This window comes from Rhipicephalus sanguineus, chromosome 1, assembly GCF_013339695.2.
Source record: "Rhipicephalus sanguineus isolate Rsan-2018 chromosome 1, BIME_Rsan_1.4, whole genome shotgun sequence".
NCBI classification, from domain to species: Eukaryota; Metazoa; Arthropoda; class Arachnida; order Ixodida; family Ixodidae; genus Rhipicephalus; species Rhipicephalus sanguineus.
The window spans coordinates 312,064,513-312,081,783 of NC_051176.1; the positions used below are offsets into that span (position 1 = coordinate 312,064,513).

General features: G+C 43.4%; 1 protein-coding gene and 1 non-coding gene across 2 annotated transcripts in view; one reads left to right on the forward strand and one right to left on the reverse strand.

Moving 5' to 3' along the window:
- Nucleotides 1-17,271, forward strand: part of LOC119379432 (structural maintenance of chromosomes protein 3) — a 661,154-nt gene that overhangs the window by 401,979 nt on the left and 241,904 nt on the right. The window contains exon 18 of the mRNA XM_049411979.1: nucleotides 7,762-7,911. Coding sequence (XP_049267936.1) covers nucleotides 7,762-7,911 — 150 coding nt within the window. The remainder of the gene's footprint in view (nucleotides 1-7,761; nucleotides 7,912-17,271) is intronic.
- Trnas-gga (transfer RNA serine (anticodon GGA)) lies at nucleotides 14,758-14,831 on the reverse strand. Its single transcript has one exon. It is a non-coding gene; the product is annotated as a tRNA-Ser (tRNA).

Genomic DNA, 17,271 nt, shown 5'->3' on the forward strand with positions numbered 1-17,271 from the left:
CAGACGGCCGGCTAGTTTAATCTCTGCTTCAGCCGCGTTCGTCGCCAGCGCTCGCGAGCTTTTACCCGCGGCTAGAATGCGCATAGTGATGTCATTAATTTTGACTTTATACGGAAAATTACAGCAACGGCGACGGCAAAAATCTGCCGAGAGTGTCCATTGTTATGACTGGCAGTCGGTGGCGTCGCGCTGACCATGAGACTCGGCGGGCGAGGCGTTCTCTTACTGCTAGAACACCTGCATCTTTCCTAGAAACGGCGTTCCCGGGACGGCAAAGCCGGAGACAATGGGTCACCTGGGTTTGACTTGGTATGCTGCCGAAACGATATGACCTGCATATTTGGACAGGAGTCGCCGCAGACCCTTTTATGCCTTCGGGGAAGGATCGGAGGAGCAAACACGTTCTGCCCTTCGGGGAAAAGAAGAGTACGAGGAACGAGCCCAAGGAACCTGTCGCCTTTTGCTTCCCCCACAAGCGTGCCGTTGACCACCTGACCCTTGCTGCTTCAAGAGTGCAACGACCCCTCAGCGACAGTGAAATGGACTGTGCCATGGTGGGTGGGGTCGTGTGTGTGATTGGTGGTCAGCAAGAAGGAGGAGCCAAACTGAGGGGTTAAAACGACGGTGCTGAGTGAGAAATGGGGCTCTGAGCCCTCGGTAACAGGCTCATCCAATTCGCTCGTCGCGGAACTCTTTCCTTGTCACGATGTAAATTGAGTGTACGAAAAGTGTCAGTAAACTTGTTATTGTTTTCCCATCTTGCTATAGCATCAGTTCCTCAACCCGCGGACTCGACTACGCTACCAAACAGAGTCCGGGTACGACGCTGCCCTATCGTAGCAACAACCTGGTTGTCGATGAGGGACAGATCCAAATAACCGGTCGCAACAACTGGTTGCAGCGGTGAGATGGATCCAAATACCCAGGCACGACAACTGGTGGCAGCGGTGGGATGGATTCAAATACTTAGGCACGACACCATATAATTGCTATCGCAAGGGTCAATGTACGGGGCAGATTTTGCCCCCCCCCCCCCCTCTTAGGTGATGGGGGGGAGGGGTCGCCCCCCCCTGCCCCCCCCTGTGCGCACGCCTATGGTCCTGAGATTATTTTTTCCATGAGATTTGCAATGAATCGAAATATTTCTAGCCTTGATAAGAGCCCCATAATAATACTCAGGTGCTTGAATGTTAATGCAATATGCTTCTGTATTGCACTCCAGGATGTAAAATTCGCTGCTCCAAAGTGCTCCCAGATGCAAAATTATCTGCTCCAAAGTGCTCCAAGATGAAACTTTTGCTGCTCCAAGGTGCTCCAAAACGGAAATTTTGCTGCTCCAAAAATTGCTCCAAATCAGAAGTCCTCGGTAGCATCATTGGAAACGATATACGAATGCTGCATGCACAATGAAATTCCACGTATCCTGCCGGTTTGCTATGGCGCTGCCGTGTAAGCAGCACAGCCTGCCACATGGTGTCCTTGCTAAAGCTTTTGTTTTGTGATTGTTTTGGAACCTACGCTTTCATAATTTTTTTTCTGCCGGTGGCTTTGTAAAAGAATGTAAATATTGCAAAGTGGACATTGTATTGTTAGATGTCATAGGCTAACCTAAGTTTCTTGCTACGAAAGGAAATTTTTTCCTCTGCAGATGCTTTAGCGGCAGTGGCATTGTGAAGATGTTACTTAACTGGAAGGAGAAATTCAGAGATTGACTACATTGTTGGTTGTTCAGAGTACCCCCTAATTTGTATGCGGTGGAAATGACTGGTAGCGTACTATTATTAGTACGGCTGTGCGAATAGCAAAATTTTGGGTGCGAATCGAATTCGAATATTGAAGTGTGAGTGCGAATCGAATAGAATATTTTTCGAATATTTTTCTAATATTTCTAGAATATTTTTCGAATACTTCGAAGCGAAATTGCAGAAAAAAATGTTAGAGGATTCCTAAGCATATTCTTATGAGATAGCAGCATGAAAGTGTTTCTTTTCGCTAGGTTGATGAAGCACTGGCCGGGTGGTGTTTCATAGTTGTCTTATCAAGAATGAGGCAATGTGGAGGCCGAATTGTATTTATGTACATGATTTGATGCAACCAAGGTGTTGCCGACAAGATTTTACACGTGATGGGCAAAGATGCCATTTTCTTAGCCTCTCCTCCTCTTTCAACTTCTGTGGAAGCCCAACTGATGTGGCGGACAAGGGTGTGCTCCCTTGAAGTCCGGAGCTCCAAATCCGCCTCATAGACGTCGATATATAGAACATCTGAAATTATGGATGTTAAAAAGCTTCGGCTTCTAATTTTTCTGACTTCTCGCCCAAATTTCAGGTCCAAAACAAATTGAGCCCCCACTTCTGCCACATCTTTCATCTCCATGTTGGAACCAGCGTTTTCTTGAGTTAATACATTTGCGACCGTAGCAGAGCTTGAAAGGTAGCTTTGCCGCAATACCATGGTGTGATGAGGTGAAGCATATTGAATATCTAGGGACCACTTCCAATCGGACGTTGACTGTATCTTGGCAAAGTTCGACCATAACGGAGCTTGAAAGGCAGCTTTGCCGCAATATGAGAGTGTAATGAAGTGAAGCATATTGAAAATCTGAAGGGGCCACTTTCGATCGGACGTTGACTTTATTTGTTTTTAGGAAGTTCAAATAGTTCGAATAGTAATATTCTAGTGCGAATCGAATCGAATGGCAAACTAAAATGCGTTCTTGGGCTAGTTGGTGCATGGTCAGACAAATTTGGAGGCACAAAGGCACGAGGACAAGAAATCACAGGACTGGTGCCAAACTAACAACTGTTTTATTGGAAAGAACATTGCATTCCAGGTAGCTTCACGCGCATGCACGAGTCACATTGACAATCACGGTAACAGAATGACAACCTACTTTGAGTTATCAAAACTTGTCTGAACTTGTCCTCGTTTCTTTGTGCCTCCAAATTTTTGTCTGAATCGCAAACACTATTAGAAAAATATTCGAAATTTCGAATATTCGCACACCCCTAGTTATTAGAGATGATGACGAGGCTCCTGTGACATTTCCTGTTAAACTTTACATCACTTCACTCCACTAAGCTTATTGAGGAACCCACATTCTCTTCCCTACAGCTTTTTAAAGGGACACTAAAGGCAAATAACAATTAATGTCAGAGTGAAAGCCCAATGTATGACAACTTCTAAAACGGCAATATTATCAACAGCAGCGCCCTACTTACCGAGAAATTAAGCTAAATGTATCACATGATGAGCGCCACGAGTGGGACATTTTCGAAGTGATCCCGATGACGTAGGGAAGTCGGCCTACAATAAATCACTAGTAATCAAACTAGATGAATCTTAAGGGCTCGTTGTCTTTGTTAGACACAATATTAATGAGAACTAACAGACAATAACGCCAAGGAAAGTATAGGGGGTGTTATCTGTGGTATTTAGAATATAAATGTGAAGAAAGTAAGGTGGACGAAAAGATAACTTGCCGCCGGCAGGGACCGAACCTGCGACCTTCGAATAACGCGTCCGATGCTCTACCACTGAGCTACGGCGGCGGTCATCCTCCCGTCCAATTTATGGGGTATATATGTGCATTTAAACCTTGGAGTGTTAGTCAGCGCCAATCGCAGCCATGGCGGCGAATGTGGAACACTCTTTTTCTGCCTTTCTGGCGTCACGTAGCACGTGATCTTTTTACGAGCTGGCAACTGACCAATAATCCCTCGCATACTACGTGAAGGCATCATGTCTGCCAGAACGGTCCCTGCCGGCGGCAAGTTATCTTTTCGTCCACCTTACTTTCTTCACATTTATATTCTAAATACTACAGATAACACCCCCTATACTTTCCTTGGCGTTATTGTCTGTTAGTTCTCATTAATATTTTGTCTAACAAAGACAACGAGCCCTTAAGATTCATCTTCTTTCCTTCATTCATAGCAAGGGTCTTGTTCTGGCAGACATGATGCCTTCAGGTAGTATGCGAGGGATTATTGGTCAGCTGCCAGCTCGTAAAAAGATCACGTGCTACGTGACGCCAGAAAGGCAGAAAAAAAGTGTTCCACACTCGCCGCCATGGCTGCGATTGGCGCTGACTAACACTCCAAGGTTTAAATGCACATATATACCCCATAAAGTGGACGGGAGGATGACCGCCGCCGTAGCTCAGTGGTAGAGCATCGGACGCGTTATTCGAAGGTCGCAGGTTCGGTCCCTGCCGGCGGCAAGTTATCTTTTCGTCCACCTTACTTTCTTCACATTTATATTCTAAATACTACAGATAACACCCCCTATACTTTCCTTGGCGTTATTGTCTGTTAGTTCTCATTAATATTGTGTCTAACAAAGACAACGAGCCCTTAAGATTCATCTTCTTTCCTTCATTCATAGCAAGGGTCTTGTTCTGGCAGACATGATGCCTTCAGGTAGTATGCGAGGGATTATTGGTCAGCTGCCAGCTCGTAAAAAGATCACGTGCTACGTGACGCCAGATAGGCAGAAAAAGAGTGTTCCACACTCGCCGCCATGGCTGCGATTGGCGCTGACTAACACTCCAAGGTTTAAATGCACATATATACCCCATAAAGTGGACGGGAGGAGGACCGCCGCCGTAGCTCAGTGGTAGAGCATCGGACGCGTTATTCGAAGGTCGCAGGTTCGGTCCCTGCCGGCGGCAAGTTATCTTTTCGTCCACCTTACTTTCTTCACATTTATATTCTAAATACTACAGATAACACCCCCTATACTTTCCTTGGCATTATTGTCTGTTAGTTCTCATTAATATAGTAATCAAACTAGCAGCAGTAAAAAAACATTCCGAGCATCAAAAGACGTAATAAAATGCTGTTTGTTCGTTTCCGCTTGATTCATGGAAAACAAAACCTCCGTGGCGTTGCCATGGGGAACGGCGCGTGGTTCAAACATGGTTCAAAGGTTCCGTTTTCGCCGAACTGTGCCTCGCTCGTTTCAGTAATAGTTTCGGGATCGCGTACTGCCGTGCGTGTTTTGCGGGCTCGTGAAGGTCGCTCTGACAGAAAGTTCGACAAAATGCCGCATGCGTGTGATATTGCCGGATGCCCGAATGGTGCACAACGCCAGTGCTGCAGCAAGGAAACCGGTGTGTTTTTTCACTGGGTGCCGCGGAATGAACCCTTACGCTCGAAGTGGCTTAGTGTCATGCCATTGCGCCAGTGTGCTAAACAGTCAAAACCTCTGCGTGTGTGCTCGCTGCACTTTCGTACTGAGGATTACGAGACCAACCGCAACTTGGTGACGGCTTTGAATGTGCCCATCCGAGCAAATCTTTGCCGCAGCGCCGTTGTTGCTACTGTGGGTCCCGCTACTTCCGCTCGGCTGCTACTAGTGTCGGCGGCCGCGCAGTAAAAGCGGGCAACGTTGGGCACGGCAGCAGTGACGTATGAGAGTCGTATTTTCAGGCGGGAGATTTGAAGCACGCTAACGCGATGCGGACCACTAAAAATGTGATTTGATTTTAAAATAAGCACTTCCTTGGCACAAAAGCAGCACTACGAGGTTTCTGGACCGCTATTTCAACAATCAACGTCGACTTAATATTTGCCTTTAGTGTCCCTTTAAGGTTTCCACCACCCTTTTAGTTTTTAGCGATGTTAAACCAAATGGGAAAAGTTTGCGGGATGTTGGCTCCATAGCAAATGCAAACTTCTGCTATATTAGTGCGTAATGCTTCTAATCTAGCTGAATTGTAGTAGCACAGCTATTTGGGGTCGTTGGAAAGTGCTTGTCCGGTGTGTATCTCTTCTTAGTCCCTGTGTTTCTTTCGCGCTTCTCAAGGATAATCTAGCTGGTCACTGTATAGGTTGCAATGCCAGCTACAAGCTGGAACATTTGTTACGTCCCCAGGAAAAGCGAAAATATAGCTTTCTGGAATATTTCCTGCCCAGAAAACTTTTGCTGTTGGCTGTGCAGTATTTTATGCTGCTTCTTCCATAGGAGACGACTTTAAGTTATGATTTGTGTGTTTGCATAACCTGATGTTTTCGTGTGAGTCTACGTGAATCTTCTTGGTGTGGACTGAGGTAGTCTCATGGATAAGACGCATGCTTCACTGGTCTGTGTAGAAATGTTTAGTACAACAAAACTGTTTAGTACAACAAAAGTTACAAAGCTCCTGTTCTGCTCGGCTACTGACCCAAAGGTCGCGGGTTTGATCCCGGCTGCGGCGGTCCCATTTCGATGGAGGCGAAATGGTAGAGCGCTGTTTACGTAGATTTAGGTGCACGTTAAAGAACACCAGATGGTTGAAATTTCCGGAGCCCTCCACTGCGGCGTCTCTCATAATCATACCGTGGTTTTGGGATGTAAAACCCGAGATATTATTGTTAAAGCTCCTGTTCACTAATTATGGGCAGATTCCATGTTCACAGTTATCAAAACATTCGGACAGCTAGAGGACAAGCATGGGACAGGATGATATTCTTTGAGCTCTACTTGACGTCGTTACTAGAAATATTTGGTGAATATTAATTGATAGAAGGAATTGAGACACAGAAGTTGTTACGTTATAATGGCCATGAATTGGCAGGCTCCTACTTGACAGGTGTTGCAACATATACAGTGTTTCCCGGCTATCTTGAGCCAAGGGTTGTTAAAAAAAAATGCAATATTAGAGGCTGCATATTGCTGACAGCCACCTTGCGCACTGTTTTTTGTTTTGTAATAATGAATTTGTTAATTTGGAATATTTAACGAAATTGCTAAATATTGACTTCAGGCAGGAAATACAGTGATGCTACCGCTGCGCCAAAGTGCCCTGGCTGCTACAACCTGCTACATTTCCTCAAAATTTGGCGATTCTGCGCCAAGCCTGCCCCAAAGGGGTGTACTCCGACTTTCAGAAATGAAACTATCTACATGAGGTTCCCCCATTGAGAGCGACATCGCGCTGTACGCGGACGTACGCGGACGTTCTCCATGAGAGTGATGAAAATGTAGACAAAATATCAATATGGTGTTGTCAAGCGGACGAAGGAACTGCGTTTTGTGTTTTTTTTTAATCAAAGCATCAACTGTAGGCAACATGGCGTAGCAGCAGTCAAGAGACATGCAGCCATGAAACGGCACATTGATGCTACCAGTCGTCATTGAGACGCTTCAGGTGGGCTGCAGCGGCCGAAAACGATCCAGCCGACTTTGGAATTCGGCAGTCCATGGAACGTTTTGCAGTGTGACCGCGTGACAAATGCAGAAACTCTGTTTGTGCTTGGCATGACTCTCAGGGGCATCCCATACTCGTGGGCCGACACAGCAACTGCCTTGTTTCCCAAGTTATTTGGAGATTCCGAGAGGTCCAAGGCATCCTACATAGTTAGTGATGGCCTCGGGCCGTATTTCAAGAAACTTGTGCTTGACGAGCTGAACAAGCCGGATGTGGTTTTTTCTGTTAGCATTGACGAGACCCCTCTTCTTGAACAGAGGTGCCAAGAACTTGATGTTGTAATTAGGCATTTCTCCAACAAATGCAGCGAGTTTTTCTCCAACAAATGCGCTTGTCTGCGCTTGTCCTGTGTACTTCTTCTGTTCCTTGTCTCTTTTTGTGAGCGCTGCACAGCCCTAAGTATGAAGAATGTGTCTTGTTGTGGCAAACTTGTGTAGCTCTTGCTTAACTAAGCCCAAGTGGTTAGTCACAATTGGATGTTTGGTCAAGAAGTGTAGAAGCTCAACAGTGAAAATTGATCATACGTAATGTGGCCCATCACCATAGTGGTTTGTTGTACATTGTCGCAGGGGACCAAGTGTCGCACAAGGGTGCCCTTACCGGAGGCTACTTTGACACCCGACGATCACGGCTTGACCTGCACAAGGCACACATGCAGCTCATGAAGGAGATTACTGAAGTTGAGAAGCAACTGGCCGAGCATAAGCAGAAACTGGCTGATATCCTTGCAGTGTGTGTTTTGCGATGAGGGCATTGCATACTTGTATTGATATAACGTGAGAGCATTCCTTGGAAGCATTGTTGTATGCATTACTCTAAAAAAAGTAACTAAATAGGTTACTCGTTACACTAACAAAAAAGAAACGCGTTACCGCCCTATGTTACCTACAAAAACAAAGGTAGCATGTTACCGTTGGCGTTACCAAAAAAAAGTAACGCACGTTACTTTAGCTGAATTACTGATATAACTAGAAAACGCTACACAAGTGTGCCGGACTTTAGCAATATTATAGAGGTCCAATGTTTTCTGTAGAGTTGCATGTTATGGCTTATAACTTTGTGGCACGGGGTAATGCCATTCCTCAGAGTGACATTTAACAGAAAATGAAGTTTCGTCAGTGCTCTTTGGAAAGAAAACATAACTCATCTCTCAACAAGTTTACAGTAATTCTGACGTCGTGCTTCTACTAGCGCACAAAACATAGGCGCAGGTCTCGTAGGAATAAAAAACTCTCCCTGATGCATTTACATGAGACGACCGGAAGGCAAAAGCCCTCTTCTTCTTCTCGGTCCGTTTGATGGATGCTGCGCCCCCGTAACCCTCCGAAAGCCTTCAGCACCTAACGTGGTTTTGCACTGCATCTAGGATCACTTGGTTTTGCACTGCCTGCGTGATTGGCCCCCTTTGACCAAGCTACGCTGTCATGTGATGATGTCGTCACGTTCTGTTACTTCACGTGACATCATAACGACGTCACAATTTTGGCGATCTGAGACATCATATAACACGGGTCGGAGACCCGTGTTACCTCATCGTCTGCAACTGCACTTGACAGGATAATCACTAATGAATCTAGTGAACGTGTTTCTGCAGGGGTTATTAACAGAGCTTTGAGTGACCACCTCCCCGTGTTTCTGTTGAGCAACGTCTCTTTGGTTTCTAACAAAACTACTCATGACCCGTTATTTTGGACACAAAATATTAACGCCAGCTCATTAAAAGAATTTTGTTGCATGATATTAAATTTTGATTGGACGCCACTGTACAGCCACGTGACTGCAGACGAGGCATTTAACTTTTTTTTAAAACACTTCACAGTGTTTCACAGCAAGGCATTCCCATACAGGGTTACGAAAAAAACCGAAGAAGGCCCGTAAGCCTTGGATGACGTCTCGCATCCTTAAAATGATTTCCGAGAAAAACAACTTATATCTGAAGTTTTCACAGAGTTGCGAACCCCTCGATCTCGTAGCTTTTAAAAAATTTTTCAATAATTTGAATGGCACAATAAGAAAATCTAAAAAAGAGTATCACATTCGCTTATTTTCAGGCATTAGTGATCAGAAGGTTCTCTGGAATAGATTAAACATGTTGCTAAAATCTGAATGAACGTGCTCACCTGCTTCTCTTACATTTGATGGTATCAGCTACGTTGGGAAAGAGCTAACTGACAAGTTCAATGACTACTTTGCTTCCCTTGTTCAAAGTGAGCATGACTCTCGATTACGTGAAAAACCGAGCACAGGACACCATGGCACTTATCGAGTGCGATAGCGATGAAGTATTAGCCGCTTTCAGACGTATGAAAATCAGCAAATGCGTGGACGCTTTTGGTCTGACAATGAGACCTGTGTTACATGTCCTTGATGTCATTTGTCCCTTCTTAAGTCATATTTATAACCTGTCCCTCAGCACTGGTACATTTCCATCAGAAATGAAAAAGGCGAAAGTGATTATCCTCCATAAGGGAGGTGCTAAAGAAACCCTCGGTAATTATAGGCTCATGTCCATTCTAGCAATTTTTTTCCAAGGGATTAGAGCGAGGTATTTATGTGCTTATTTCAAAATTTTTCTAAAAATACGGGCTAATAACCAATACACAGTTTGGTTTCAGGGAAAGATCATCTACGGAAGTTGCGTTGCTCAAACAAAAACTTATTCTTCATAATATAGAAATGAAACTAATGACTTTAGGAATATTTATAGATTTTTCAAAAGCGTTCGATAGAAATAATCATAAAACCCTTCTTTTAAAACTTCCAGTTTGTGGTGTCCGAGGTATTTCTTTGGATTTAATATCGAGTTATTTGCGTAATCGTACTCAGTATGGTGGCTATCGACAACCACCACTCGTCCTGTAATAAAGTAGAACGTGGTGTTCCTCAGGGTATCCTGCTTCGTCCTTTGCTGTTCATTATTTATATTAATGATTTGATAGAAATAAACACTAGTGGCCAATATATTATATACGCTGATGACACGAGCTTATCCTTATTGTGTTGTTCAGATGCAGATGATTTAGTAAATCGGGCCAATATCGTCCTAAAAAAGTTACATACAGTAGACTCTCATTAAACGGAACCTGAAGGGACCAGGAAAATGTGTTCCATTTAACAGGAGTTCCATTTATTGAGAGATGAACAGGAGTGCAGAATACAAGTACGAAACCAATCATGTCAGAGGCAGTTGTTCCATTTAAGCAGCAGTTCCGTTTAAGAGATTTCCGTTTACTGAGAGTCTACTGTACTTGGTCTCTTAAAAATTCCCTTCTTATTAACTCCAATAAAACTAAAGCAACATTTTTCAGAGCAAAAAAAATCAAGCTATTTCTCTCAGAGCCACACTTGCCATAGGAGGGAATGCCATAGAAATTACTAACACAGTTAGAACGCTTGGAGTCTATTTTAATCATGTCATGCTCTGGGATAGTCGCATATGACATCTTCAAATTAAGCTTGCACGTGTAGTTGGCGTTTTGAGAAAATTCCAGCATCTATTGCCAGAAAAGGCAAAGCTTACGTTGTACCACGCCCTGTTTGGATTACAGTTAAAATACATACTGCGTATTGGTATGGGGAAGTTCAACAAATCTAATATTAGTAAACTAGTCTCAATGCAGGAAAATGTGCTTAGAGCGATAGCTGACATGCCTTACAGAACACACGCTGAACCACTGTTTACCACCTATCATATCATGCACTTAACCAACACGTACCATCATCGTCTTTTACAGCTCTACAAATCACAGATGGAACACGGCATATTGTTCTTATGTGAAGTCGCTAACCTCCACACCAACATTCTTTACTACCTTACAAGGCACCACGTGTACTGGTCTCTGCCTCACCCACGTACTAACTACGACTTTCAAACCCTAAGCTATACATTGCCTTCTTTGCTTAACAAGTTTGGCTTTCCTTTAACTCTCTTCGAAACTTATTTCGTTAGTATTTACCCACCACCTTAATTATATTTTGTGTACGCAACTTTATTTGAATATATCTGGAGATATAATGTATTTGTAGTACTACTCATTTTATTGTGCACCGTGTTTTGAGTTCTTGTTTTTTATGCTACAACATAATCCTGTGCTATTTCTGTTTTCGTGCATACCGCAGTACCGATAGTATACGGGGGGAAGGGAGCAACGTCAAGCCGCGACTGTGCGGCTTTTTTCCCCTCTTCCTCAGCCGCGTATTTTTTGTATGCATGTCTGAAATGAAGACTCAGACTAATATAGAGACGTCATCGCATGATGCGGATTTTTTGCATCACTCTTGTTTCCCCGAAGTCATGGGACACCGACGGCCAATTTTCGCGTTTGATGAGCCATATAAGGCTTTCGCTCGCAAAATCCTTAAATTCCATAGAAGGCGTTGAAGGTCAGCCTCGCTCGCTGAGGAATTCAACAACCAGAAATGTATACCCGCAATTAGAAGCACATTTTATTTTGAAAACAACTGAATAAACAGTGCTATATTGCAAGGACATAATGCTGACAACTACAACTTGAAAAATTTAAGCGGCAGCTCTATTTCAAAGCTGTCGTCGGACAGCTTGCCTTGTTTCTTATTAACCCTTTGAGTGTCGAATTTTTTCGCGAAATGCAGTCCAAAAATGTGTAATTTTTTTATTACTGATATAAATTCCTCAGACGATTCTATTTTAGAAAAAAATTGTCTAAAAGTTTTTTTATGTCACCGTAAAGCGACAAAAAAAAGTTACTTTTGTTGTTACATACACGTGGTTTATTTGTAGTAATATCAAGCAAAATCCTAAAAAAACACTTGTGCAATTTTTATTTAAAAATCTGTGTATTGTATTAAACATAGCTCACAGACATACAAATATAAGCGCACCAGAATACTTTTCTGGTAAAAAATGTTTGTGCTCTAAAATTAGCGTGTGATAGATAGTCTTTGAAGCATGAGAAAAAACTTGACAATGGGCTAGTTGGTTAGACATGATCAACGTTTCTTGCGCATACTTTACCAAAAAGAACTGAAGACAGCGATGAAGGGCATGTTTCGTACGACCTTCATCACTGTCTTCAGTTCTTTTTTGTAAAATTTGCGCAAGAAACATTGATCTTTGAAGCATGGCTTTCAGGTGTCGCTCCTTGATCATCATCGGAATCTGTGAACTCGTCGGAAGATCCTCGTCTGACGAACTAAAATCCAATGAATCAGATTCTGATTTGGCGCTTGGGAAATAGTCCGCGTCGAAAGAATCGCCGCTCGACTCACTGGCAGCAGAGCAACCAGTGCACGCTTCCATAGCGTAAGCGAACTGCGTGAGTGAGCGCACGCAGGAAAACTGTATGGTTGTGCGCCCGTCCGGAGAGCAAAACGAGTGAATGAGCTTTAGTAGTCCTTCGTCTTATCACCAACGAGGTGGAGTTAGTTTTTCTGAGTCCCCAAAACAGGAAACGCAACCATGGTGGCGTCGTTTGTGTAATGTAACGCCGCATGGAAATAGATCTAATCGCTCCTTGGGAAGCAATGAATGAGAGAGTCACAAGCGGGTCACCCTTTGAGAGATTAGAAACCAGCCAGCCATCAGGTTTGCATGCATGAGAAACGATAACCACCCGAAGGCTTTGGAACAACAACAACGGGGAGACATCAGCGCATGAAAGAAAGCATGGCAGCACATTCCAAGCAAGAGAAATAATCGAAAAAGGTGCGCATTTTAAGCCAGCTGCACCACGGTCTCGCTCATTGGAATAAAAAGTAACGAGTAATAAGACACCTCACGTTACCGAAAAATATTAACGTTACCCGTCACAAGCGTTGGCAAAGTGCGGGGTCCTTTGTTGCACGGGGGAAATTGCAATGGCGAGCAAATTGCTGAAATTTCTTAAATGGATCTGCTATGGTTTCGGCTACCTTGCTGTGAAAGGTTCAAGTTGTCGTTGATTGTCGATGAAGAGAAGTGTAATGCAGTCCTCATAACCGTCAAAAGCAAGCTGTGGAGACTTGTTCGGCTTACAGATATCAAGACTCGGGGTGAGTTCTAGCATAGCGGAGGATGACTTCTACAGAAAAGCCTTCCGAAAATCTATAGCCAGCTGAAGATGTGCGACTGTCGCGGTACCTTTGGTGCCGCATGTCATCGCGGCGAGCAGGCTCAAGGAAAACTGACCGAAAGTGAATACAGGAGTACCATATAGTGCGTCCATCGACGTACTATTTAGTGTAGGGGCGGACGTATTCGCTAATAAACGAGTCAAGCTGTCCGATTAAAGCTTTGAAAAGCAGCTGTTGATTATATTCAGCAGTTTGTAGTTACATTAGGGAAACTATCCCTGCAATACTCTAACACTGTTCATCAACTTCGTATTCAAAGTTAGTCTTGGTTCCTGCTATTTGCAACTGCGCCTACGTGTCTGGTTATTGAACTCCTGAGCAACGGACTCTGACCTTGAACACTTTCACATGCACAGTCTCAATATTTACGGTAATTATGCAGGTCAAATTGAAAGAAAAATAAACTTGTTTAAGTGTCCAAATACGTTTTCCCCAGATTTGTGCCATTTAAGCATTCTTTTATTACTACATAATTTGTGCATTGATTTTGTTAGTAGAAGCATGCCGTCATAATTACTGCAAGTTTGTTCAGTGGCGTTTTCTTTGCGGAGATTGTTGGTGATTAAATCGATCACTTCTTGTCATGAAAAATAGCTTCTCCATATGCCACAGAGTTAGAAGCAGTCACATGTATCTATAAAATCAACTTTAGGCCATTATAGTAATGCCAAGGTACGGCACTTTTGGGCAAATCATTCTGGTTGAATCAGTATTCTGGGTAAAAATTTTGTTTTGGCCACAACTTTAATGTGACATATAAATATGAGTTTCATAAAGTTGCTATTGTAGGGTTCTTGCGGCGAAGACGCACTGATTAAGATTGCTGACCATGGAGTAACGGCAGATGTAATGTCCGTTGCTTTTTTTTTTTTGGTAACTGTAAGAGCAACGCGTTAACTTTTTTTTATGGGTAACGCAGGGCGGTAGCGCGTTCTTTTTTCTTTAGCGTAACGGGTAATATATTTAGTTAAACGCATTCAACACTGCTTGTAACGTGTAACCGCCAACACTGCTTAGAAGTATTGTAGTGATCTTTGCTGCGAAAAAATATGATATATATATATGTGCATTTAAACCTAGGAGTGTTAGCGCTGCTAGTAGCCATGGCGGCGAGAGTGCCTGCTCTTTTTTTGCCTACTGGCATGATATACTGAGATACACTGAGATATGCCATATAGTTGTGGATTTGAGACATGGAGAGGTTTCATCTGAATGTGGGTTAAGAAAATATTGGGAACTGGGTTTGCACTGGTGGAGCCAGACAAATGGCCTGCACATCAGTCTTGTGGCGCTTGGCATTGCCTGTCCATGCCACTCCTAAGAAGATGGGTGTGAAAATCAGTTCTGCAGAATCCCGCAAGGTGGCGGAAGGGTTAAGAAAGGGAAAATAGACAACCACCCATTTGTAGCACGAAGCCACAAGGAAATCCATACGGATTTCTCAGAAAGAAAGCCTCTTATTCGCCGAAAAATTCGTCCTGGTCCGGGGTTCGAACCCAGGACCAACGCCTTTCCGGGGCGGTCGCTCTACCAATTGAGCTAACCAGGAAGATAGCACTTGGCAGCGCGAGGGCGAATTCATCGACAACTCGAAGCAACTGGACACATATTGCAAATCAGTTCTGCGGAATCCCGCAAGGTGGCGGAAGGGTTAAGAAAGGAAAAATATACAACCACCCATTTGTAGCATGAAGCCACCCCGGACCAGGACGAATTTTTCGGCGACTAAGAGGCTTTATTTCTCAGAAATCCGTATGGATTTCCTTGTGGCTTCATGCTACAAATTGGTGGATGTGTATTTTTCCTTTAGATGGGTATGAGTAGAAACATGAAGGTGCCATGATTTGAGTCTGGTAGTGGCAACCTCACCGTGAGATTCCAAGCAAGTGCCCCCAGCCAAGCAAGCGCCGCATCCAATTTCATTGCTACCGTATTCTCGGTGTATAAGTCGCACCCCCGACTTTTTACGACTTTTGCAGGAAAAGATGATATATAAGGTGCACCTCTGTATAAGACGCATCTATTTTTAACTCTGTCAACATGATAAAACAAAATGATACACGCAGAGTACATTCACTGCGATATGCGTAGTCACACACTGCACTGAATATCTGTAAGCACCAGTATAAAATTTGTAAATAACGCTGTCCTAAGGCACAGAAAACCACTATTTATTCCATTGTATTCAAAGCCACATCCTCCAATGCACTGCATCGCTCTGTTGCCATTGGCGTCCTCTGAGTAATTCTTTTATGCGGCGTTGTAAGCACATTGAAGCACATCGTTGGCGTTGCCTCTGCAGTATTACGAGGCTTGGCAGGAACACATGGTTAACGCCTACACTCTACCTACACTATAGTGAACTGGAATATACTCCGGTGGTGCATCCTCCTTTTACTTGGATGCCACGAGATGGCGCCACTGCTGCAAATCCTAGCAGTTTCGGCTGCATTGTCGGGCAGTCGCGGGTTCTTTCAGAGTTGCAGCGGTGCTTAAAGGGACACTAAAGAGAAACAGTGCATTGGTTTAGATTGATAAAGTGTGCTCGGAGAACTCTTGTGTAGTTTATTTCACCACCATAGGTTTATTATTAGAGGAGAAAACCAAGTTCAAAGTTTCATTTTTAAGTTTTGCGCTGAACTTTGTAATTCGTGACATAAAAGATTTGAAAGAGCATTTAATGTATTTTGGCGCCACTGGCTCGACGAAATTTCCACAAACTCGTTATGTCAAATCTCTAGCCCCCTCAGAGGACAATGTACTTCGATTTAACCGATTAGGAACTACGTAGGCCCAAGCAGGTGCCGTCAAAAATATGTGTTGTCACGGCAAATGGTGTGGGAATTCCAAGGTGGCGTCGCCACCTGTATTTTCTTTTTGTGCAAGCGTGGTGTTTTTGGTATCGTGGAAGACTACTTTATTAATGCGAGAAAAATCGTTTTCCTCTTTAGTGTTTCTTTAATTCTAACGTATGTGTTTGCTGCCTGGTTCTTGCAAACATCTAACAGCCCGGTTACTCACTGCGTGGCTCAGCCATTTTATTTTGGCCAACAATATATATTTTCTGATATTTACCGTAGGCGCTCGGAACATTCGCTACACAGTGTTGCTCATTATATGCATACACTTAGGCGTGATTTCATTATAGTTGTGGCGTAGGCTTATTATATGGGTGTTCATGCTACATGACATAGTTCTCAGCATCGAAAATGAAACCGGGCACCCTTTTATTAATTGTAATGATTGAAAGATATCAGCTAAAATGATTACAGGACATTAATATGCAGAAGAAGGTCCTGAAGTCAAAGACTGGAAGGAGACATCCTTCAAACTATACATAAAAATACGTTACGGCAGTTTATATATGTGAAGTACAAAGAACAATAGCCGGTTTTTATCATGGATACGTACTATAATTAAGGAACATAAAATGTGGAAATAATAAATATACAGGAAGTGTTGCAGGAGAGTGAAGTTTAATAAACAGTGTAAATGACATGAAGTACAAAGGATAATTTGGAAATGCAATGCTTGACAATATAAATCATATGACATACATATACTGGAAAGAAGGAAAGATGACTTTAAGGGCTCGTTTTTATTTGTTAGACACAATATTTATAAGAACTAACAGACAATCATGCCACGGAAGGTATAGGGGATGCTATTTGTAGCAATTAGGATATAAATGCGAAGAAAGTAAAGTGCACGAAAAGACAACTTGAAAAGACAGTCTTGATGCCTTTAGGTAGTATGCGAGGGATTATTGGTCAGCTGCCAGCTCGTAAAAAGATCACCTGTTATGTGACGCCAAGAGGCAGAAAAAGAGTGTTCCACACTCGCCACCATGGCTGCGATAGGCGCTGACTAACACTCCTAGATTAAAATGCACATATATACCCCATAAAGTGGACGAGAGGATGACCGGCGCTGTAGCTCAGTGGTAGAGCATCGGACGCGTTATTCAAAGGTCGCAGGTTCAGTACTTG